General features: G+C 45.6%; 1 protein-coding gene across 2 annotated transcripts in view; it reads left to right on the top strand.

Annotated features, from left to right (window-relative positions):
* Window positions 1–26,122, top strand: part of LOC309545327 (transient receptor potential cation channel subfamily V member 1-like) — a 119,591-nt gene that overhangs the window by 82,331 nt on the left and 11,138 nt on the right. For both annotated transcript variants that reach the window (XM_082244481.1, XM_082244480.1), the window contains exons 9-13: window positions 11,713–11,808; window positions 14,019–14,089; window positions 16,093–16,258; window positions 20,809–20,875; window positions 25,270–25,571. In XM_082244481.1, the coding sequence (XP_082100607.1) occupies window positions 11,713–11,808; window positions 14,019–14,089; window positions 16,093–16,258; window positions 20,809–20,875; window positions 25,270–25,571 (702 nt within the window). The remainder of the gene's footprint in view (window positions 1–11,712; window positions 11,809–14,018; window positions 14,090–16,092; window positions 16,259–20,808; window positions 20,876–25,269; window positions 25,572–26,122) is intronic.

The following is a 26,122-nucleotide window of genomic DNA, read 5'->3' as shown; positions in this document are numbered from 1 at the left end:
TATATTTTACTTTCACATTAGTCACTGCCCTCTAGGTCCCTAGCTACATTCATACATACAAATATTTGGGCCAATTAGCCTACCAGCATGTCTTTGGAGTGTGGGTGGAAACCCTATACACATACAACAAGCAAACTCCAAGTAGGTAGTGCTGTGGTTGGGATTTGAGCCAATGACCCCTAGTGCTGCTAGGGAGAATTGCTAAGCACTGAGCCACTGTGCCCATTTTTTTTCTTTTTAGAGAGTAAAGCAACCAGGTACATAAAAAAAAAAAAAAAAAATCTGCTTATATCACAAAAAATAAACAGTTGTAAAAATAAAGAGTCTCATCATTGCTAATTATCATGCAAGAAATAAACAAGGCTATTATCAGATGACATAATGGACTTATATTTTAATTATGCAGTCAATTCTATTAACACACCAACAGTACCTTTCCTGACAGACTCCATGGCAGCATACGTATCGGGTTTGGCCCCGCCTCCAAACCTACCCATAGGACCTCACTCCCATAAATCTTTGCTCCTGTTCAGCACACGTGTTCTTTTTTTGTCCTCCAAAGGATTACCTGATATCCTACCTGAAGCTGGATTCCGGGTGATGGATGGCTCTACCAGTCGGGTATGGAGCTCTCCAATAAGCCCCAGCTGCTGCGGGGTATGGAGGAGGGGCGAAGATGTAGCAGCCTTGGCCAAAAAGCCCAGCTGCTGCGGGTGGCCGGTACCCTTGAAGAGATAAGTCCGGTGTGCATCGATCCCTGGTGGTCTGCGGTTCGTGAGTACACTCCATGGCAGCTATTTTATATGCTTGTATTGTCCTGGATTTTGTTTTTGTCTCTTACCTGGTCTTTCCTGCCTTCCCTGGTGGCTAGTGGTCCGGGGCCGGTCAGCGGTTCACTTCCTGACCGGCCGCCGGTGCGGTACGCTACTGCGCATGTGCGGCGCCTCGAGAAGGAGGCTTGGCTCTCGCGCGTGCGCAGTAGGAGCTCGGCGCATGCGCAGTGAGTCGGCGTCGGTGGCGATCGCTGATGACGTCACCAGGCGCCATATTTAAACCCCAGAACTGTCAGCAGTGTTGTGTTTATACACACTGCTGATACTGGGTGTTATATACTCCGCATCCGATCGGTTTTTGGACGCCTGCTGTTCGCTGCCGCTCTACCTGCTAACCTCTGGTTCTTGGTGAGTACTGGCCCCAGTTTGGGAGCGCCCCCCCCTCCTCTTTTGCTGGTTTTCTGACATTGCTGTCCGGCTCATTCTTGTAGGTCAGCATCAGAATGGAAGCTACTTTGCCCTCCGGTGGTCAGCCCGCCCCTAACAGGTATTTGGGGCTTCCTGGTGGGGTTGTGGGTCATAGGGGGTGGGGGTAGGAACTCAAGTGTTCCTAGCTTCCTGTCTGTTTTTTCTGTTTTTTCTCTTGTTCACAGCCCTCCTCGTTCAGAGACTAGGCACTCTTCTCAAAGAAGTGAAAGGCGCTCGAGCTCTCGCCACCGGCACTCTACAGGAAAGTCCCGTTCGGGCTCACATCATCGAAAATCGTCTACTTCAGCCAGCCACGCACGGAGACCTGACAAAGCAGGTTGCAGAGGCTGTGGCGCTAGTGTCCCGGAGAAGAAGCTCTTCTGTGATAGATGTTTCTCCCAGGCTGCGGGAGAGAGGGATACTTCCGATCAACGCATTGAGGCCTTGGTCAAGAGAGTGGTAAAGGACTCTTTGGCAGAGTTGGGTGTCAGTCGTTCTCAAGACACTGCAACGGCTTCCCCAAGCCCTTCCCCTGTAGCACTACAGGTACAGGAAGATTTCGAGTCGGCCCACACAAGCCATCAGTCGATGCTCTTGTCGGGTAGCGACTCTGAAGATGAAGATCCCTGCTTGGGTTTTGAATATACCTTGGTGCCTTCCCTGGTTAAAGCGGTCAGAGAGACCTTAAATTGGGAAGAGTCAGCTGTTCCCCCTCCCAAGCAGAAGAAGTACTTCAAACAGCTCAATAAGGAGCGTGTTAATTTTCCCTTCCTGGGAGAGTTGGGTGAAATCATCTTGGAGGAGTGGAGAAAGGTGGAACGAAAGAATTCCTTAGTATCCAAGATGGCTAAACTTTACCCCTTCAAAGAGGATGATGTGAAACATCTTGAGTCTCCTCCCCTAGTTGACGCAGCAGTGATGAGACTGGTCAAGCATGTGACCCTTCCCTTAGAGGATACGGTCTCATTTAAAGACCCGTTGGACCGAAGGATGGACTCTGATTTGAAAAGAATCTACCTTACAGCAGGTATGGCCTGTAAGCCAGTCCTGGCTTTAGCCGCTCTATCCAAAGCCATGGAGTCTTGGGCTGATGTGGTAGACGAATCGGTCAGATCGGTTTCGGAGGAGGTGGCCAGAAGCGCTCCAATCCAGGAGCTTAGGCTGGGCGCGTCGTTCCTTGGGGAGGCTTCCATAGACCTGATCCGTCTGTTGGCAAGAGTTATGCTGTCCTCGGTCACAGCTAAGAGAGCTCTTTGGCTCCGCCCTTGGGTTGCGGATCCGGCATCAAAGCAAGTTTGGTGCCGTATTCCCTTTGAGGGGTCCTCCCTTTTCGGGAATAAACTTGACGAGGCCATAACCCGGGCTACAGGCGGTAAGTCTGGGTTTCTTCCCCAGGATCGGCGCCAGTTCAACGTCAAGAAAGGACAGCCTACCAGAAAATTTGTGCCTGACCGGGCCAGGGAAGCTCGTTCTTATAGACCTGGTCGGGAGTTCAACCGGAACTGGAGATCCAGACAGTCTTCCAGGAAAACGACAAAGAATGTCTCCTCGGGGGACCGTGAGCCCACTAAGTCCTTTTGAAGGTGGGCCCGCTCAGACATGTCGGGTGGGTGCGCGTCTACGCTCCTTCCGACATGTCTGGGCGGCTTCGATTCAGGACCCCTGGGTCGTCAGGACGGTGTCCTCAGGCCACAAGTGGGTCTTCAAGGAGATGCCAGGCTCAAGGTTTCTGCCTACTGCCATTCCATCCCTAGAAGAAAGGCGTCAGATTTTGTTTTCTTACGTCGAAGCTCTCATGGCTCAAGGGGCTGTCATCTCCGTTCCAGAGTCCGAGCGAGGCCAAGGAATATATTCTCCGCTCTTTCTGGTCCAAAAGAAGAACGGATCATGGAGACCAGTAATAGATTTGACCTTCTTGAACAAATTCATAAAAAAAGAAAGGTTCAAAATGGAGACCCTGTTGTCCATACAGCAGTCAGTCCAGCCGGCAGATTGGATGGTGTCCATCGACTTGAAAGACGCCTACTTTCATGTCCCTGTGGACGAAGATTTTCAAAGGTTTCTCCGGTTCGAAGTGGGAGGATTACATCTTCAGTTTATCTGTCTCCCATTCGGGCTCTCAACATCTCCACGGACCTTTTCAAAAATCTTATTGGCCGTGGTAGCCCTACTGAGATTGGAAGGTATCCGTCTTCACCACTATTTGGACGATCTCCTCCTGTTGTCCCAAGACAGAGACCAACTATTAGTTCATCTGGAGCAGGTCGTGTCCACTCTCCAGAAGTTTGGTTGGTTACTCAACAAGGAGAAGAGTCACCTGACTCCAACTCAGTCCCTGATCTACTTGGGCGCTCTGTTCGACACAGAGAAGGCGACTATCTCTCTTCCAGAGGAAAAGATAGGGACACTTCGAGACAGGATTCGCTTTGCCCTCTCATCCTCTCATCTTCAGGCACGTCAATGCCTGAAGGTGATCGGGACTATGGTCGCAGTAGTCCCCATGGTGAAGTGGGCCCTGTGGAGGATGAGACCCTTCCAGAAGGGATTCCTTCAGCAATGGGATACGTGGCATCTGGATCAACGCATCTTCTTAACCCCTTCAATGAGAGCGAGTCTCCCCTGGTGGTTATGCAGAGGCCACCTGCTGAACTGCCACTCTCTGAAGCCAGCTCCGTGGGTAGTGGTTACCTCGGACGCCAGCAACATAGGCTGGGGTGCCCACTGTCTGTCGGAGGTGGCACAGGGCAGGTGGGAGTTTTCCACTCGAGGATTAGTATCCAACATACTAGAACTCCGAGCAGCATTCCAAGCTCTTCGGGCTTTTTCTCACCTGACAAAAGACCAACCTGTCATGCTGCGTCTGGACAACACCTCAGCAGTGGCATACATCAGGAAACAAGGGGGAACACGCAGCTGGTCCCTATTGAGGGAAGTGGAGCCGATTATGTCCTGGGCACAGAGAAATCTCTCGAATCTTTCAGCGGTTTATGTTCCAGGAGTCCAGAATGTCAAAGCAGACTTCTTGTCCAGAGTGGATCTGGACAACAACGAATGGTCCCTTCACAAGGAAACGTTCGACTGGATCCTAACATTGGGGCTCTCTCCAGAGGTAGACCTCTTCGCCTCCCCCTGCAATCACAAACTGCCGAGGTACTATTCAAGATTCAGAGATCCACAAGCATCAGGGATAGATGCACTCTCGGATCAGTGGAGATTCCACAGGGCATACGCCTTCCCACCGATTCCGATTGTGTTACAGTTTCTTCGGAGACTCAGGTCGGAGCCAGTGGAGGTAGTGGCGGTGATTCCCTTCTGGCCGAACAGGCCATGGTTTCCCCTTCTGACGCTACTCAGTGTCCGAGACCCAATCCCGCTACCCTTCAGACCGGATCTGTTGTCCCAGGGGTCTGTACTCCATCCGTGCCCAGACCGTCTACATCTCAGGGTCTGGATGTTGAAAGGAGGAGGTTACAGGCTTTAGGCTGTCCAGATACGGCAATCTCGACATTGCTTAGTGCTAGAAGAAGCTCAACGAATAGGGTTTATCAGAGAATCTGGGAAAAATTTTCTGCACAGCTGACTACAAGGCCTGATCCTCAATCTTCAATTAAGATCCAGGATGTGTTGAGTTTTCTCCAATCAGGACTGGACTTGCCTCTATCAGTAAGTTCGCTCAGAGTCCAGGTCTCGGCTATTTCCGCTTTTACAGGGATCTCCTGGGCCACTCATGCCCTAATTCGTCAGTTCTTCCAAGGGGCAGTGAGAATCAGACCTCAGAGAAAACCCAGGTTTCCCAAGTGGGATCTGCCACTAGTTCTGGATTTCCTGGCGGGTCAGATTCAAGACACGTCTGATTCTTTGACCATAAGAGAGCTTACAATGATAACAGTGTTTCTGGTAGCTATAACCTCAGCAAAGAGAGTGTCGGAAATTGGGTCCTTTGGGACACAAGAGCCTTTCTTAACTTTTTTTCCTGACAGAGTGGTGCTCATTCCCATGCTGGATGCGAGACCAAAAAGGACCTCTGTCTTCCATGAAAACATAGAAACAGTATTACCAACCTTTAGACAGGAAGAGGAAGAATCTTCGGTTCATCCGCTGGATGTTGGAGAGTGTATTAAGAAATATTTAGATGCCACTTCCTCTTTCAGAAAATCAGAACATCTTTTTGTTACTTTCTATGGAAAAAACAAGGGTTCAAGAGCCTCGACGAGATCCATTTCTTCTTGGATCATCCAGACCATCCAGTGGGCTTATAGGGCTAAGGGCTTGACCCCTCCAGCAGTAGTTACAGCTCATTCGACGCGGAGCATCTCTACCTCCTGGGCAGTATCCAGACATGTGGCTCCTGAAGTCATCTGCAGAGCAGCATCGTGGTCCTCTATTAACACTTTTTTATCCCATTACTGTGTTGAGCCAGCGGCTCTTTCTTCTGTGAATTTCGGTTTGCAAGTCCTGTCTGTTTGACAAAATGCATTAAACTTTTCTGTTCAGCACCTGCCCACCCTGTGTGTACGGCGAGTTATTTCCCGATACGTATGCTGCCATGGAGTCTGTCAGGAAAACGGAAAATTTATATCAAATACTTACCGTAATTTTCCTTTCCTGATGGACTCCATGGCAGCAGGAGTTCCCTCCCGGATTTCTGTGGAGGATAGTTACAGAACACGTGTGCTGAACAGGAGCAAAGATTTATGGGAGTGAGGTCCTATGGGTAGGTTTGGAGGCGGGGCCAAACCCGATACGTATGCTGCCATGGAGTCCATCAGGAAAGGAAAATTACGGTAAGTATTTGATATAAATTTTCCGTTTTTGTGCTTCCTCCCATTTTTCTAAACTATTTAACCATTTAATGGGAAGGAACAGACCCAAGCCTGAAAATTATCCTATTCAGTGGGAGAGAACTACAATAGGCATCTGGGGCAGAAATGGGAAGTGGCATACTAGACAGCCCATAAATCCAAGACAAATGGCATCCTGGGGCTAATACAGATAATAGTGTAGCACCCTACAAAGTAGGTGCTAGGTAAAATATAGTGGGCCCTGGCTGCCTAACAGCAGAGCCATGATTTTCAGCTGGGCTGTCATGTCTCCCAGGTGTAGCTGTTGAGACTGGGGAGTCTCTTCACTGTGCTCCATGAGAGGGTCCTCATTGGGCAGTGGAGGAAAACCAGCCAATGGTGCACTCAGGCCTGTATCTACCCCAGAAAGGCAGATTCTGCTGCACAGCATTCTGGGAGTGGGTATAAGTTTTGGCGGGAAGCAGAGTCTCAGGAGGGAGAGTACGGCTGTCTCTCCTCCTGTCAGCAGGATCGGGCGTCCCAGACGGCTTGTCTGAGGTGACAGAGGGCTGAGCTGAGCTGCAGAGAGGATCCGGTGCGGAGGACCAGCGGAGAGAGAGGGGTCCAGTTTCAGGAAACCATTCCCAGTTGGTGAGTACTGCAAACTTCCCCTGGGGGTCTGCCTGGAGAGAGAGGGGACCACTCCGGTGAAGGTTGTGAGGATCCATGAGCTAGCTAGCTGGTGCAGGAGTAAAAGTAAAGGGGGTGCCAGTGTTGACCCTAAAGAGAAGCAGAGAGGGTGCCAGTGTGTGGACCCTGAAGTGTAGAAGGGGTGCCTAGTGAGAGGACCCTTAAATGTAGAGAGGGTGCCTAGTGAGAGGACCCTGAAGTGTAGAGGGGGTGCCTAGTGAGAGGACCCTGAAGCTAGAGGGGGTGCCTAGTGAGAGGACCCTGAAGGTAGAGGGGGTGCCTAGTGAGAGGACCCTGAAGTGTAGAGGGGGTGCCTAGTGAGAGGACCCTGAAGGTAGAGGGGGTGCCTAGTGAGAGGACCCTGAAGTGTAGAGGGGGTGCCTAGTGAGAGGACCCTGAAGCTAGAGGGGTGCCTAGTGAGAGGACCCTGAAGGTAGAGGGGGTGCCTAGTGAGAGGACCCTGAAGGTAGAGGGGGTGCCTAGTGAGAGGACCCTGAAGCTAGAGGGGGTGCCTAGTGAGAGGACCCTGAAGGTAGAGGGGGTGCCTAGTGAGAGGACACTGAAGTGTAGAGGGGGTGCCTAGTGAGAGGACCCTGAAGCTAGAGGGGGTGCCTAGTGAGAGGACCCTGAAGTGTAGAGGGGGTGCCTAGTGAAAGGACCCTGAAGTGCAAAGGGGGCACCAGTGGTTGGGCCCTGAAGTGTTAAAATTGTACAGCGTGCAGCGTACAGTGTTGAAAGTTGCAGCAGCATAAGCAGGTACAGGAGCTACCTCAGTCAGGAAGGACTGGAGGGAGCTGTATGCAGGACTTTTGAGCAACCCAGAGTGTCAGAAGTCAAGCCTAAAGTACAGTCCTGGACTTTTGAGCTGATCAGACTGTCAGAAGTCGAGTTCAAGTACAGTTCAGCAAGTCAGTGTCTTTTCAAGTGCAAGCAAGCGTTGGTCGGCATCCAGCCGGCATCAAGACAGCGCTAAAAAGCATTTTTTCCACAAAGTGTCCCATTTTGTACCTAGTTGAGCCAGAGGAGTATCCCACTCATTCCCTTCTCCCATCCCCAATATCAAATAAACAAAACAAACCAAAGATGCCTAAGTGGTCATTGTCTCCAATCTCACACTTGGTTATTCAGCTTAAATGGGCTGAAGGTGTCACCGGTAACCATGGCAGACCCACATCAGGCCCAATGCCTGAAAAACCTGCTACAATAGAATGAAAGAAAAGTGGGGGGAAGAGTGTAGTGGGAACTGCTAGAGAGAGAAGTAAAGAATAGATGGATAAAGCAAAGGGAGAAAGGAAAATAGGGAAAAGAAGAGGCTAGATGTAGAAAGGAGGGGTAGGACTCGATTTACCATGAGAGCATTCCCATGTTCCTGGGAAAAAGTGAAATCTACCCAGTAAATCCATCTCTTTCTAAATTTCTTGCTTTTGTGGCCAGAGGTTGCAATGAGATTTTCCTTGGAATACAGCTTCTGAATCTCCATGATATATACATATAAAAATGGCCATTTTTATTTCTTTGTTTGGATTTGCTAACATTTAACAATAATTCTCTTCTTGGTTCCCAGTACAGTAATACTTTTCCTATTTGGGTCCTAGGATTTAAAAGTTTAAGAATCCCTGCTTTAAGTATTCTTGAATAATATTCAAATTAATACAAAGTGGCACTCGGCTGTCCCTTGCTGTGGATAAATAAATACATTTATGTTAAACTGAGTAGGTAACATTTATTAATGAGGATCCCCATAAAATTACACCAATAAAAGTTTAAAGATATAAGCAAACACAACCTAAGTTCTCTGAAGAGTTGTGTACACAGGTGAAAGGTTTAGCAGCAAATCAAATGAAATCATAAAAAAAGCATGCTTTTACCTTATATAATTGATGACTTTTGAAATGAATTTTCGACCAACTGTCATTCTCTGCCCAGTGAGAGTGTTGTTCATGGCAGTCCCATTATACAATGAGATGGCAGTTGCCAGGCCTTCCTTATGATGGTAGGACTCAGTAATAATGAGAAAGAAAGTCAGGGAGGGGCAAGAGGGGAACTTTGTACCTAATAAAGGTAGCAGAAGCCACCTTTTGTTATCTGCTCTTAGAAAGAACTTTTTTTTTAATATAAATTGAATTAAATTTAATTTTATATTTTTAAAAGTACAACCTCCTGAATCTCAGAGTATATTCCTTCCTACCCTCCTAAGGCTGGGTTCACATATATGCAGCGATGGTTTTTGTGCAGAGTAAAGTGCGATTTCCGTTCAGCGGTTCAGGTGTATTTCAGGTGTGAATTTGACACTTAAATTGCACCTGAACAGGACTGAAAAACGTACAGGACCCTTTTTTAATTCATAAAACAACCCACCCGCATATATGTGAACCAAATTCATTGAAAGCTAGTCTGGCTCACATGTTATGTGAATCGGATGCGGTTCAAAAGGCATCCTATTAGCAAATATGTGAACTGAGCCTAAGACTAGGTTCACACTACTGCAGCTGTGATTTGATCTGATTTTCAATGCAATTATGTAGTGCGATTGGATTGCGTTTTGATGCATTTTTTGGTGATTTGCTTGCATTTTTTATGCTATTTTCATGCCTCTATGTTTTTGATTTTGACCTATAATAAGCATATCTTCTGTGACAGGGGAAAAAAGTACTGAAACTACAGAAAAACGCATCAAATCGCATGTAGATGCATTTTTGATGCATTTCCATTGAAGTACATGGAGGCCAAAATCGCATTAAAATGGGTGCCAAAGTGGTACATGACCCTTTTCCAAAATCACAGTGCTGTGCTGCATTGATGTCAACAGGCACCATTGAAAACAGCGTTATTTCCATTGTCACGCCATTCTGTGCATCTCAATTGCATCTGAAAGCACACTACCATAAACCAGGCCTTAAAATGATATCAGAGGCTTTTTAAATTTTTTTTAATAATTAACATGTCATCATACTTACACGCAGATACGCAGCTCAGGAGCTAGCATGCTTGGGTGCCCCCATTGCTGTGGGGGCACTCGGCAGGAGGGAGGGGTCAGGAGCACCAGCAAGGGACCTAAAAAGAGGAGGACCAGTGCTGCTCTGTGCAAAACCACTGCACAGAGCAGCCCCTATTCTAGTGATCGACCGATATCGTTTTTTCATTGCCTATACCGATACTGATATTTTGGCCAATGCATATCGGTATTGGCCGATATGGGGTGATATTTTTGTACATTTAAAAAAACATTTTTGTTTTACATTTTTTTTACTTTTGTGGAGGGATCTGGGGGTCTAAAAGACCCCAAACCCCTCCTCTGCACTGCAAAGCATTCAAAACACCAAGTTTGGCTATTTTGAATGATGTAATTTTTTTAATCTGGCGCCAGACAGTACCTGGAAGTGATGTCACTCATGACATCACTTCCAGGTTTTTGCATGGACACCCGATCAGAGCCAAATGCGGCTTTGATCGGGTGTTTGGCGGCAGTGCAGGCTGGTTTCCCGGGTCTCCCGGTGGGATGGGAGAAAGCAGCGGGAGGGGACGTCTCCTCTCGCTCCTTGTAATGATAGCTGAGCAGGCATCATCCCGGTGCATGCACTTTCCGAAATATCGGCAATATTGGTTACCTCCGGGGGCCGATTCCGATATATCAGGAAAAGTGCTTATTGGCCCTCGATATATCGGCTTGCCAAAAATTGGTCAATCCCTACCCTATTCTCCTTTTTTCAGGTCCCTTGCCAGTGCTCCTGGCCCCTCCCTTCTGCTGAGTGCCCCCACAGCAAGCAGCTTGCAATGGGGGGCACCCAAGCATGCTTCCTCCTGAGCTGTGGCTCTGTTTGTCCATTCACACACAGAGCTGCAGCTCAGCCCCACCTCCTCTCTCTCCTGAATGGCTCAGTGGCTGTGATTGACCAATGACATTCAGAAGAAGCTAAGGAGCAGATGCCAGTTTCGGCAAGGGACCTTGCAGAAGCAGAGGTAATTATTGCAAACTTTAGTTCCGCTTTAAGTTCCAGAAGAATATAACTAGGCATACAGAATTAAAAGAAATTCATAAACAAAATACTATCCTTACAGGTATTAACCTCATACAATTACTTGAATATAATATTTTTTTGCTGTTGTAAACTTTTAACAACATCTCAGCAGCAAAAATGAAATGTTCTGTATGTGTATATCAACATTCACACATTCATTCACACATTCATCACACATTCATTCACACATTCACTTTCACATTTTTGTGCATGTTGCACTTATATATGGTTTTATGTGTGAATTAAAGCATTGTGTGCATTTTAAACACTAGTGTTTTTGTGATTTATGCAAATTGAGACAAAAAAGATAAATAAATGGAAATCATCAAGGTGCAGATGCACTAAGACCCCATTCAGACTAGCGCGACTTGTCAGGCGACTTGTCAGCCTGACAAGTCGCGGTCGGTCGCTCGCCATTGATTAGCACAGGAGCCGTTCTAATAGGAGCGACACAAGTCGCTCTGACTTAGAAAAAGTGTCCTGTACTACTTTGGGGCGACCTGGGAGCGACTGTGCACCGCGACTTCACAGGTTGCCCCTCGAAGTCGGATCGCCTCAGTGTGAACCGGCTCTTAGACCCCGTTCACACTGGGGCGACCTGTCAGGTCGCCGTAGGTCGCCCGGCATAGAGAAGCTGTGGACCCGTTCTATTAGGAGCGAACACAAGTCGCTCCAACTTAGAAAAAGGGTCCGGAGCTTCTTTGGGGCGACCTGGAGCGACCTGCATTGACTTCAATGTTATGAAGTCCGTGCCGGCCGCACCGAGGTCGCGGTGCGAGCAGCGCTCCGCGACCTGTGAGGTCGCCCCGGGAAGTTGGATCGCCCCAGTGTGAACCGGCTCTTATAGTGTAGTAAATGTTAGCAAGATTTGCGTTTATATGTGACTTTAGCTACTTTCATTGCAATGTACAATGTCCTGGATACTTTTGTTAAAATAATTACTCTAATCATCATAACACCTTTCATTTTTTTTTTTTAAAGCCCCCATTTCCTCTGGAAGGGACACCCAAAGGCAACGCCCGTGTACTTGGAGAAATCATCATCATGTTTGGTGGACTTTATATATTAATATGTCAGGTATGTATGAATAAAAAACATTAATTTGAAGACCTACTGCTTTTCATAAGCCTGTGAAACTTGATGTTTTTACAAAGTTTTGATATATAAAATTCTTATCTCTGCCTTTTATTTTCCTGTGATTTGAGAACCGTTATCACAGGCCTAGGTCAGGGTAAACATTGTTTTATTTACACTCAGGTTGGGTTCACACTGGTGCGATGTTAGACATCGCATGTGATTTGCTACGCACTGCTGTGCCGATCACATGCGATGTGATTTCAGCCATACAAACTGCAAGGCTAAAATGGCATTACATTCGCACCAAAACGGCGCAGGACCCTTTTTTTGGTCTGCACTGGAATCGGATCTCATGGGTGTGCACACCTATGCGATTCCGATTCCTGCATCATTTGACAGTTCACACTGCGATCTGCGAACTAATCTGGGGGTATCAATAACTTTACACTGACACCCCCAGCAGTTTGCAGATATCAGTGTGAACCAGTGTGTGATTTAGGTGCAATGCAGGCACTGAATTGCAGGGTTTCCCACATTGCACCAGTGTTGCACGGGGCTCAGTGTAGAGACTTGTGAAGTGCAGACAGCATACAGGGTGAATGTAAACAAAGCAATGCTTACACTGGCCTGGGCTTGTAATGAGAGTTTCCTAAAACACATGGAGGTAAGAAGCCTATTAACCACTTGCCGACTGCCTGCCGCAGATATACTGCAGCAGGCTGGCTTGGCTGCGCAAATCGCCGTACCTGTATGGCGAGCCATGGGAGTGATCATGGGGGAGCGTGTGCACCCCCATTAGCCAGCAGGGAGGCTGACTCACTGGGCCAGCAGCCGCATTTGCCGCCGGTCACCCACGATCGCTCCCCGTGGAGAGAGAACAGCGCTCTGCTGTTGTAAACACAGCAGACCATTTTTCTCTCAGGAATCAGCACAGAGCTCCTGTGTTCCTCCTATTTAGGATCACAGGTCTCTCTGTTGATTCCACAAGCCCATCCATCCCACAGTTAGAAAACACCCCCTAGGCATACACTTAACCCTTTAATCGCCCCTGAGTTAACCCCTTACCTGTCAGTGTCATTATTACAGTAACAGTGCATATTTTTAGCACTGATTACTGTAATATTGTCACTGGTCCCCCCAAAAATGTCAGTTAAGGGTCCGATCTGTCCGCTGCAATGTTGCAGTCCCGCTAAAAATCGCGAATCCCTGCCATTACTAGTAAAAACAAATAAAAATGACATAAATCTTTCCCCTAGTTTGTAGACGCAAAAACTTTTGCGCAAATCAAAATACGCTTATTGGGATTTATTTTTACCAAAAATATGTAGCAGAATAGAAATTGGCCTAAAATGATATAAAAATTAGATTTTTTACTTTTTTTTGTATTGGAAATGTTATATCGCAGAATGTGAATTTTTTATTTTTTTCCAGAATTGTTGCTCTTTTTTTGTTTATAGTGCAAAAAATAAAAATTGCACAGGTGATTAAATACCACCAAAAGAAAGCTCAATTTGTGAGCTTTGTGAAAAAAGGACATCAATTTTATTTGGGTATAGCGCCGCACGACCGCGCAATTGTCGGTTAAAGTAACGCAGTGCCAAATCACAGAAAATGGCCTGGTCATTAAGGGGGTAAGTGCCGGTTCACACTTATGCGCTTGTACTGCGAATGCAATGCGTTCTAAATAGTCTCCAATCGCATGCATTTACAAAATACATTGAATTCGTGACGGTCGTTCACATCTATGCGTTGCGATCCAGATGCGAATGTGATGCGATTATAAAAAGGGTCTTGTGCGAGTTTACAGCGTTGCGTTGCGAATTTAGTCTCCATAGACATCAATGTAAATCGGTCTGGACTCGCATTATCAGTTCAGATATGTGCGAATTCTTATGTGCGAATTCTTATTTTTTGTTTGATTTTCCCCTCAGCTCCACCCCTCCTGAGCTTAATTAACATAATCAACGCAATCAAATTTTTATTACAATCGCGCTGGTACATAAGGTAAACTCGCACTGCAAATTCGCATTGCAAGCGCAAGCGCATAAGTGTGAACCGGCACTAAAAGCTTCCCGTCCAGAAGTTGTTAAAGACAAAATGTAGATGAACAAACAGCCAATGTACACTTTCTAATTATTTGGTTCATTTCTTCAACTTTGCTATTTTGTTAATATTATTCAATGAATAACAATGTTTTTATTTTTTTTCAGATTATATACTTTGTGAAGAGGCGTCCTTCTTTACAAATTTTAATAATGGATGGCTATTTTGAAATTCTTTTGTAAGTTCTAAATATTATGGCGTCAAGATTACAATTTGTTAGTCTGTATGAAACATAACTAGCACAATAAGAAACAAATGCATGCTAAAAATAGAGGGCATATTTTTAAAGCAATGAAAGTGACTTTAACCAAACATGTAGTGGTGGTGAACCAGTCACTGACGTTTAAAACACATGCTCCAGGAAGATTCACCTGTAGTGTCAGATCCATTGCATTATAATTATGCCCCATAAATGTACTGATGTTAAATAACCTACCTTTTCTGAATACAGTGTGCCCAGGCTATTTTTTTTTCATACCCACTTTTTCTAAGTATAATTATTTATAAATAATTCCACCAAAATATTCAAATGTCTTAAAGAGGAGCTCCAGTCGTTTTTGTGTTTATTAAAAGTCAGCAGCAACAAAAACTGTAGCTGCTGACTTTTAGTGCCGGTTCACACTTAGCGATGCGGGAAGGCTGCAAATTCGCAGCCTGTTCCCGCATCACAAACGCACCCTTGGCAGTTCACACTGCCATATGCGATACGCTGGGGGTGTCAATGAAATTTTAACAACACCCCCAGTTTGATCGCATATCGCAGTGCGATCTTTACAGTTCGCACAGGATGGATCGCACAAGTGTGAACCACTGTGCGATCCGATCCTGATGCGGCTAAAAAAAAGGGTCCTGTGCGACTTTGCTGCGGGTGCAGTGTGAATTTAGCCATACAAATTGTATAGCTGAATTCGCACCGCACAGCCGATCGCATGTAATGAAGGAGCAGTGCGTCCGATATTACATGCGATCGCCGCAGCCGCACTAGTGTGAACCGGCACTTAATAAACACACACTCACCTGTCCCAGGAACCAGTGAGGTTCTCACCGGAGCTGTTCCTTCTCTCCCTCCTCTCTCCCTGGAGTGGGCATCTCAACTGTGGGCATCCGGCGGTGACTGTTTACAGCTTCACAGCCGAGTGCCCACTGCACATGCGCAAGTCGCACTGCGCCTCCTGAATGGTCCAGCAGTCTTCTGGGACCTGTGACCTGTCCCAGAAGACTGCAGGGAGGAGGAGAGGAGAACTTCTGATCGGATTGCCTAGGTGAATAAATTGCATGCCAAATGTGACAGGGGAGGATACTTAAAGCGGAGCTCCCCTTTTGGGTGGAGCTCCACTTTAGGTACTTTTGGAGAAATCAGAAAGGGGGCCTAAAAGGATAGTTCACCTTTATAAAAATCTGCCTATGCAGGTAAGGGATGTTTGTAGATTAAAACTGTGAATATGAATTATAGCCTTACTATTCGTGTAGGCCATTTACATACCTTATGAAACCTGAATGGAATACTCCCAGGACGTTGCTAAGTACTCCCAGGAGTGCGCTCTTTATCTGATTCAAACCCCCTCACATACGCGTTCTCCCCCTGATGCAGTGAGCTCAGCATTTGAAAGCTCCCTCCTGTGATGGTGGAGGTGAGCAGTGATGACTAGGCCTCACTTAGCAATGTCCTGGGAGTATTATAGTCAGGCTTCATAAGGTCTGCAAATGGCCTACACCTATAGAAAGGGTTTTATTCAACTTTAGTCAGAGATGCACAGTTTAATTTTATCTACAGCGGTCCCTTATCTGCATAGGCAGTTTTGTGGTTAAGGTGAACAATCCCTTTCAGGTAAGTAAACCAAAGAACAAAGATAAAAAAAACAGTGGAGTCGATTTACTAAAACTTGAGAGTGCAAAATCTGGTGGAGCTCTTAATATAAGCCTATAGGCTTCCAGGTTTTATTGTCAAAGCTTAGCTGAACAAGCTTAAGTTAGAAGCTGATTGGTTACCATGCACAGCTGCACCAGATTTTGCACTCTCCAGTTTTAGTAAATCAACCCCAATATTAGATGATTTCTCATCATCATACAGGTATACACGCTGATGTAAATTTTAGTAAATGGGTTAAAGTTCAGTTGTAACAAATACTTTTATATTGTACCATTTTCTTTTTTGTAATTTAGATGTGTTTACTTTCACAGCTTTCTCCAAGCCGCTATTATTATGAGCAGTGGCATTGCTTACCTGGCAGGAAGTGAAGTTTATGTTGCCCTTATGGTGTTTGCATTGGTTCTTGGCTGGGTGAATATGCTGTATTATACCCGTGGATTCCAGCAGACCGGAATTTACAGTGTCATGATTCAGAAGGTCAGTTCTTGAAATGTTTTTTTTTTTTTCTTTAATCCTCATTTGTTACCTTTTTAGCAAACAAATCTGTAGCATAATTGTTTGAGTTAAAAAAAAAACTGTCTCTATCACGCCAGTACATTCAGACATCATTCTTCAAAGGGTTCAGAGCTAAAGAATCGGCACTAGATGTGGCCAACCAACCTCATACACATGACTTCATATTGCATCACCTTGCTCTAAATGCCAGTAAAACAACTTTCCACCCGGTGGACTCCGTTTTGCTCAGTGGGGGATTGATCCCCGCTGAGCAGGCAGACAGCTCCGTCTCCGCTCACTATGCTGAGATGGACCTGTCAGATCCCCGCTCTCCTCTATAGGAGATTGGATGAAAACAGACCGCCTGTCCGTTTTTATCCGATCCGATCCTCCAAATAGGGTTTCTATCCATCTGGATTTCACAGACAGGATTGGATTAGACATCTGCTGCTTCATAGGGGTGCATGGAGCATCCGATCAGGTCCGCCTGAAAAACTGACAGTCGGACCTGATCGGAAAAGCCCGTGTGAAAGGGACATTAAGGACAAAACATTTCTAAATGACCATCACACCTACTTGTGTGGGCATTCATCCAAACTAATAAGTTCAGGTGCTTCCAGTGAAAGGTATTGTTCAGGCTACAGCATAGAAAGACATTTTAGATAATTGTGGACTTTCAAATGTAAGGCAACAATTTTGGGGGAGATCTTTTCTGTTCCAGGAACTCAAGTATCCTAGTGTAGAACCCTGACATCAACCCTACTAAATGCTATTACAATGGATTAAAATGAAGGGTTGAGAAAGTAGAATCTACAACATGAGGCAGTTAGTGTACAAAAATTACAAATAAAAAAAATGATTACAAATATTGTTAAAACAACACACAGGATAAAAATATTACAACACCCTCTACTCAACAGTAGGTCAACAGGTACCCAATCACAGACATGGAGGCATATATCCAATCATATAAGACGTATAGAAGTCCATCTATATAGAAGAAAATATGGGTAGATAGCAACAGTCAGGTCCACAATTCCTCCATGCGTGCTTGTCTATGCGTTTCGCAATATTTTAAAAATAAGCCTTTACTTTGCTAAGTGAACAGTCTTTACACCAATAGTAAATGATACCTACTGTTCTTGCCAAGTTGACAGTTATGATTACAGATAAGGCTAAGAGGGCAAATCTATTATTTGGCATCTTAGAAAGTTATTAAGGAGTCAATTTACTAAAGTAGAGAATGTGTACTTCGCTAAGTAAACCTATATTAGCTCACTTTGAATACCCAGATATTTGCAAGGAAGGATTTTTCCATGTGATTGGATGATTAATGTGAACCCAATTTCACCGAATTTACTAATCTAAGTGAACATACTCTATACATTTAGCAAATTAACCCCATAAGTTTAACACCAAACTCTATTGTAACCCAATGTCCTTAGATCTGTCTTGGTGAGATACATTTACGAAGAGTTGGGCACTAGGATTTTTAGTTACTGTACTAAAATAAACAAAATTCCATTCATGACTTTCTCCTTAAAAAGTGTTAGAATTAAACAAAATACAGGCAAAGTTGATGGTCTTAGCTATGTCTATATTATGTATGTATTATTATGCATGATATTAACATTTATCTCTTTTTAATGTTACTAAATGCAGTTAAATAACACACTGTACCAAATAAAGACATATGAACGTGTGCTAATAAAAGGAGCACCAAATTCCAGTTTAATGAACAGCAGTGTAATAGGGTTTACAAAGCACAATACTTGAATATTTCTTGCGGTTTAAACATTTGAAAATGTAATTAGTTGCTACTTCCAAGGTTTGTCTGCCCTCTGGTGGAGAATACATGCAATCTTTATTATACAGAATGCTAGATTTAGAATTAGCTGAAAAAATATTTCCATAGAGATAAAAAGTTAAAAGAAAACTCAAGCCTTGATTTAGCTGGCTGTTTAGATACATAAAATTATTTATTTCAGCTTCCTGAAGCCCAGAGTCTCAAATGTCCTCTCCAGATGTGGCATTATGCCTGCGCTCTTCTGTCACAAATGTGGCAGAAACTGCACCAGTGTGGCACCTCCTCCAGGGCTGGATTGCCTATTGAAGTCTGCAGCTGCACAACTCTTGATGCCCATAGGACTTCTCCATCCCCCTGCTAGGATCACTTCCTTCTTGTCTTAACCTGGACTAAAATATCTCAATTAAAATCAAATAAATAGATATGCAGTCATAAAGACATTGTGCTAACAACCCCCACTTCTCCTTCCTGTTAGTTATGTAGAGTGAATAGATATGACTGTACAATCCAATTGGCACCAGAGATACTGTATACTTTGTGTACTGAGCAATCATCACCAGGACATTTGAGCTGAGGGTATTGGCTGTTACTTGACATTGTAGAGTGATTGTAGAAAGCAGAATATTCACTGAGTGAAAAAGTATTTTAGGTAATCCCAAGGGAAAATCGGTCACCAATCATAACATGCAGGACTAAAAAACTATAAGGACATAGAAAGGTGTGAGACTTCCAATGACCTATAAAGTGGGTATAAAAGCAAGGCAGAAGGTTTTTTTTTTTTTACCTTAATGCATTGTTTGCATTTTTTTACCTTAATGCATTGTTTGCATTAAGGTAAAAAAACCTTCAGTGTTCAGCTCCCCCGTCAGCACCCCCCCACCTACCTACCTGAGCCTGATCTCAATCCAGCTCAGTGCCGAAGAACAGAGGCTCTGTCCATTCTCTCCCTCCTCTCAGGGCAGATTGACATCAGTGGGAACCATTGGCTCCTGCTGCTGTCAATCAAACCCTGTGAATAGGGAGAAGGAGGGAAGGTTCTGTGTCCATAGACACTTGAGGCTTCCTATGGTGGCACTTCGAGAAGAAGAGGACCCAGGGGGACTATCACGCCTCTCGTAGCTTAACCTGATGTGCAGAAGGAAGCCTCTCATAAGCCCCAACTTGGGCACCACAGACGAGCCATGGATCCTTCATCAGGATCCAGCGGAATAAGTACACAAACAGGTCATCCCGGCAGAAGACGCAGGCTAACCTGAGGTGCAGAATTTAAGCACTAACCGGTGTTCACCAGAGCTCCTGATGGTGGAGATGGACTTCACTGCGTGTTAGCGACAGGTCGCGGTCCCCAGGGTCGCCCTACCAGAAGGTGAGCAAATCCAGATCTGGTAGCGGATGAACAAATAGGGATGAGGCAGAAGCGTAGTCAAAGGAACAAGCCAAGGACGGGGCAGGCAGCAATCAAGTGAGGTAGGAGACAGGCCAGGTCTACAATCAGGTTCAGGTACAGGAAAACAGGAGCAGCTGCCGACCAAACAGCAAAGGACAAGTGTGCCTGCTGCCCTTATATAGGCCGCTAGGCGCCAAACATAAGGATTATCGCGTGCGCATGCGCACATCTCTGCATGGTCGCTTGTGTGAGCCTTCTTGCATGCGCACTGGCAAACATTTGTTTGCAGCTGAACGGGCACAAGCAAGTCCACACCTGCACACTCCGGTGCACCTCTGGAACATTGCAGAACTATGACTAGTATGTCCCTGACAGGGACCCTTGAAGAAGAGGATCTTGGCTGCTCTGTGAACAACTATTGCACAGAGCAGGTAAGTATAACATGTTTATTATTTTAAAAAATGTACCCTTTACAATCACTTTAAAGCCTAACTCCAGGTTCACTTTAACTTTAAATAGTTTGTTTAGGCCAACCTGACATCATTGATGGTAAGTCCATATTTGGTATTTCTCCAAAAATGATCATCATGTTAGATATATTATTGCCCATACTTGGATGAATGTCGCACATGGACTTAAAGTCCTGATTGGCATAAGAAACTGTGGGAAAAAATTACTCCAGAACTCCCGCCACAACTGTGGCGCTGTCAAGAGGTCAGGAATACTGAAGACTGTGAACTGAGGAATGGGGAAAGCCTTTTCTGGGACCAAAAGCCTGGGGAAAAAACCCTGCAATGGACACATTGGTATAGTACTCAATCTCAATTAACAGCACTAAACATTTTTTTAAATGTTGTATTCTTTTTTATTTACTCTTTCACACCCACATGCAGGGTGAACTGGTTAGAAGACCATAGGACCTCTAAAAGAGGGGTTACTTGGTAAAGGTCTGCCTCCTAATGGGGACAGGATAGTAGAACATAAACTCTATAATGCCAGCACTGCAGACTGGTGGTGTCAAACAACCCAGGCCCTTCAGCATGAAGCATGAAGCTTTAGGAGGAGCGCCCAGCTCAAAGCACTCTACAGAGCTGAAAGCCATCCAATCTGGTGATCAGGATAGCAGGGAGCTGCTTTACTTGCTTCCCCCTCAATATGGCAACATGGGCACATCTGTCTGATTCCCATGGCTTGTGGGTAAGGGTCAGTTTTTTAAATTTCTTAAAAAACTTTTTCAAAATGTGTATACATGTAAATAAAAATCCATAATAACAAACATGAAAATATGCTTGCAATAAAAGGCAAAAAGAATAATCAAAAGTTACCATTGTGTTACAGACCATCCTGCGTGACATGCTTCGTTTCCTTTTGGTCTACCTAGTCTTCCTCTTCGGTTTTGCAGCAGGTATTTATCATATACTGGGAAGTTCTATTTTGAAATTTTTTTTAGAAAATCTTTGTAAGGAAACAATCATATGTGTCAGTCCATTATAACAGTGCATTATTCTCAAAAGTGGAATGCCATGCAATTCCTTGCTTGCTCTTCATAGTTGTAACCAGTAGATGTCAATCTTGGCTTTGGTAGTTTAGGGCAAGGCAAATTTCTAAATCAAAAATGTAAGTAAATGAAATGTATGTTCTAACTTTCCCAAATATCTATCAAGAAAAAAAAAGTTTTGGCTGGTCTTAAGTTTTAAAGTGGAACTCCAGATGAACCTTTATGTGACAAAAAATGTAAATAAATAATATGTAAAAAAAAATAAATTGATCCAGTGCAAGACACTTTTATAAACTCTACCATCTAAGTTTGCCCCAAAGGGGGACAGCGACATTGTGCATGCTCTCATTGTTGAATATTTTGTTTTCCATTACATTTTATTGGTATTTTCCATGAAAATACAACAAAAGAATTAGACTGCATCAGGAGTTTTAAAAACTTGAAATAACAAAGTAAAGTAAGGGGTGCACTGCTGACTAAAGTTGGGCCGAACACCCCCCTGTTTGGTTCGCACCAGAACTCCCAAACATGGAAAAAGCTTGGACCGAGCTGTGAACTCTATTTAAGTCTATAGGACCCGAACTTGAAAAATCAAAAGTCCCCATTTTGAAGGCTTATATGCAAGGTATTGGCCAAAAAAGGTTGGCCCAGGTACTGCCCTGGGGTACATGTATCAATGCTATTTTTATTTTTAGAAAAAGATGGTTTATTACAGGGCAGTGAATTTAATTATGCTTAAAGTGAAACAATAAAAATGAAAAAATTCCTTTAAATATAGTGCCGGGGGGGGGGGGGGGGGGGTTCCCCCCCTTAGTCTGCCTGTAAAGTGGCACATCTGCGCCATGTATAAAACATGCTGCAGCAAAACTGACATTTATAAAGAAAAAAGAAGACATTTAAATTGCCAGCAATATAATACCATTGGCTGCGATACAAAAATATTGAAAAAACCGGCATGGGAGTCCCCCTTTTGATCCATACCAGGCCCTTCAGGTCTGGAATATATTTTAATGGGAACCACATACCAAAATAAAAAAAATAAAAAACACAGGGTGGGGTCCCCGCCAAAATCGATACCAGACCCTTATCTGAGCATGCAACCTGGCAGTTAAAGAAAGGGGGGGAGAATAGTGAGCGCCCCCCCAGGCCACATGCCCTTAACATGGGGGTGGTGCTTTGCTGGGTCAAGCGGTGCCACTGTTTGACTTCGCCAGGTGGCCCCGCATCTTACCTATATAAGAACTGTCAAATGGCAGAGCAAGTAGCTGGCGGTTAGCCTTCGTTGCGGGCAGAGCTTTTTTTTTGTTCTTTTTTTTGGGTCCGGCGGTGGAGGTGGTCGGCATGGTTGATGAAGATTCTACATCAGGGGACATTGTTTTTTTATTTTTAATAAAGGAATTGTCAAAAACTGTATGTCAGTGGTTTTTTTTTGACACTTTTTTTGGTGACTGAGTAGGGGTACAATGTACCCCATACTCATTTACATGGAGGGGGGGTTGGGATCTGGGGCCCCCTTGCCCGCATACTGCAAGTGTGCAGTGCATTGTGGGGCACTCGGCAGGTGAATAGGCGATGTTCGGCCCGAACTTTTGCTCGGCACGAAAACTGCTCGCCCAACTCTACTGCTGACTATTTTTATATTATGTATGTATCATTTTAAATATAGATGATATAAGACAGTCCTAAACTTTTCCACTTGTAATTGAGGGTGAGTGTGAGGCTGCCTCGGGAGCTGTTCTCCCAGTGATCACCCAGGGGAAGAGAGAAGAGAGGAAGAGGAAAGCCAGCCGGATCATTAAAGAGCGGGGATTGCCCCATTGTAACAGTTTTCATTTGAGTTGCCTGGCCCTCGTCGCCACACACAGCACCGCCTCCTGGCCTGGCTCCTTTGATAGACAGAACACCGGTCTAATGCCGGGACTCTATCATAGGAGCTGATTCAGGTGGCGGGACTGTGTGTGACGGCAAGCGCCCAGCAATTCAAATGAAAGCTGTTACAGTGGGGCATTCCCCGCTCTGTGATTATCCGGCTGGCTTTCCTCTTCCTCTCCTCTCTATTCCCCTGCACTGGTGAGGCTGCATTGATGGGCACAGGTGAGGTTGCATTGATGGGCACAGGTGAGGTTGCATTGATGGGCACAGATGAGGCTGCATTGAGGGGCACACGTTAGGCTGCATTAATGGGCACAGGTGAGGCTGCATTGATGGGCACAGGTGAGGCTGAATTGGTGGGCACAGGTGAGGCTGCATTAACGGACACAGGTGAGGCAGCATTGACGGGCACAGATGAGGCTGCATTGATGGGCATGAGTGAGGTTGCATTGATGGGCACAGGTGAGGCTGCATTGAGGGGCACACGTTAGGGTAAATTAATGGGCAGAGGTGAGGCTGCATTGATGGGCACAGGTAAGGCCGCATTGATGGGCACAGGCGAGGCTGCACTGATGAGCACAGGTGAGGCCGCATTGACGGGCACAGGTGAGGCTGCATTGATGGGCACAGATGAGGCTGCATTGATGGGCACAGGTGAGGTTGCGTTGATGGGCACAGGTGAGGCTGCATTGATGGGCACAGGTGAGGCAGCATGGATGGGCACAGGTGAGGCAGCATGGATGGGCACAGGTGAGGCTGCATTGATGGGAACAGGTGAGGCAGCATTGATGGACACTTGTGAGGTTGCATTTATGGACAATGGTGGGGCTGCATTAATGGGCACTGGAGAGGGGGCACTGATTGACACAGGTGAGGCTGCCTTGATGGGCACAGGTGAGGTTGTATTGATGGGCACAAATGAAGCTGAATTTATGGGCATTGATGGGCACTGATCAGGCTGTATTGATTGACACAGGTGAGGTTGCATTGATGGACACTGGTGAGGCTGCTTAATGGGCACAGGTGAGGCTGCATTGATGGGCACAGGTGAGGCTGAATTGATGGGCACAGGTGAATCTGCATTGATAGGTAAAGGGGAGGCTACATTGATGGGAACAGGTGAGGTTGCATTGATGGGCACAGGTGAGGTTGCATTGATGGGCACTGGTGAGGCTGCATTCATGAGCACTGGTGAGGGGGTCATTGATAGGCACTGATCAGGCTGCATTGATGGGCACAGGTGAGGTTGCATTGATGGGCACAGGTGAGGCTGCATTCATGAGCACTGGTGAGGGGGCATTGATGGGAGCTGATGAGGCTGCATTGATGGGCACAGGTGAGGCAGCATGGATGGGCACAGGTGACACTGCATTGATGGGAACAGGTGAGGCAGCATTGATGGACACTGGTGAGGTTGCATTTATGGACAATGGTGGGGCTGCATTAATGGGCACTGGAGAGGGGGCACTGATGGACACAGGTGAGGCTGCCTTGATGGGCACAAGTGAGGCTGCATTGATGGGCACAAATGAGGTTGAATTTATGGGCATTGATGGGCACTGATCAGGCTGTATTGATTGGCACAAGTGAGGTTGCATTGATGGACACTGGTGAGGCTGCTTAATGGGCACAGATGAGGCTGCATTGATGGGCACAGGTGAGGCTGCATTGATGGGCACAGGTGAATCTGCATTGATAGGTAAAGGGGGGGCTACATTGATGGGAACAGGTGAGGTTGCATTGATGGGCACAGGTGAGGTTGCATTGATGGGCACAGGTGAGGTTACGTTGATGGGCACTGGTGAGGCTGCATTCATGAGCACTGATGAGGGGGCATTGATGGGCACTGATCAGGCTTTATTGATGGGCACAGGTGAGGTTGCATTGATGGGCACAGGTGAGGTTGCATTGATGGGCACTGGTGAGGCTGCATTCATGAGCACTGGTGAGGGGGCATTGATGGGAGCTGATGAGGCTGCATTGATGGGTAAGGGTGAGGTTGCATTGATGGGCACTGGTGAGGCTGCATTGAAGGCCACTGGTAAGGCTGCATTCATGGCCACTGATGAGGCTGCACTAATGGAAACTGGTGAGGTTTCACTGATGGGCACTAATGAGGAGGCACTGATTAGGCTGGCCTGATAAGCTTCACTAATGCTGCTGCACTGATAGGCACTGATAGGCTGCATTGATGGGCACTGATGAAGTTGTAATTAATATTTATTTTTGTAACTTCTGCATTCATGCAAGAACATTAACCAGTGTAATTGTATGTGATAATTTATGTGGGCGTCTTTAGGGGCGGAGTCATGGGTGGTGCAGGGTAGGGTTGGGTGTGGCAGCTGGTAGCGAGTAACCCTTAAGGCCTGGCTAGTAGCTCAGAACTTGGAATTTTAAACCCTGATATAAGACATATATTTTTTTTGCAGCTTTGGTAACACTTATTGGTGAAGCTCCTCAGAAGGCTGAGAATAGCACTGATGATGGAAAAAGTGAAACAGGAACCTCATATTCCGGTCTTTACATCGCTACCTTGGAGCTCTTCAAATTTACTATTGGCATGGGAGACCTGGAGTTTAATGAAAACCTGAAGTTCAAGCACTTTTTCATGTTTCTGCTGATCTTGTACGTGGTGCTCACCTATGTTCTTCTCCTGAACATGCTCATTGCTTTGATGAGCGAAACAGTAAATAAAGTCTCTAATGAGAGCAAGAGCGTATGGAAATTACAGGTGGGTAGATTTCTTTAAGTCAAACACAGCCATGACATTACTGTTCATCCTTTCCAACCACTCAGTATGATACAGTCATATAGTTTAAAATTCTTAAGTTTCTGAACTAACCCACAAGTGACGATTGTCTGCTTCCAGTCTGACTGTCTTTGAGGTCACTTCTGCCTTTCATATTAGTGACAGACACTTAGGGGAGGCTTAAGGGAACTGGGCGCAGCCTACAGAGGAAAAAAGGGATGTCAAGCTTTTTCCTTCCACTTTCTTGTAAGATCTGTGGTTTCTCTGTACAGACAGCCACTAAGTTTGCAAAGAATGGAGTGCCTGAATAATGTAGTCTACAACAGGATGACTAGAAAATGATAGGGCAGAAGGCGCAGAGCCAAACTGTATTCATGAACATCAAGCAGATAACAGAATGCCAATGGGAGACGGGAACATAATGGCTGGCAATGGAAATATGACAGGCAATGTTCAATGTCCTGCTTGGGACCTGGTGCTGGTTGTATGTAAGCAAATATTTCTCGGATTTCAGCACAGTTCTTCAGATAATC

This window comes from Pelophylax lessonae (assembly GCF_965119305.1).
Source record: "Pelophylax lessonae genome assembly, chromosome: 2".
NCBI lineage: Eukaryota > Metazoa > Chordata > Amphibia > Anura > Ranidae > Pelophylax > Pelophylax lessonae.
The sequence above is the reverse complement of the archived record's forward strand: the minus strand, read 5'-3'. Positions and strand labels throughout refer to the sequence as shown.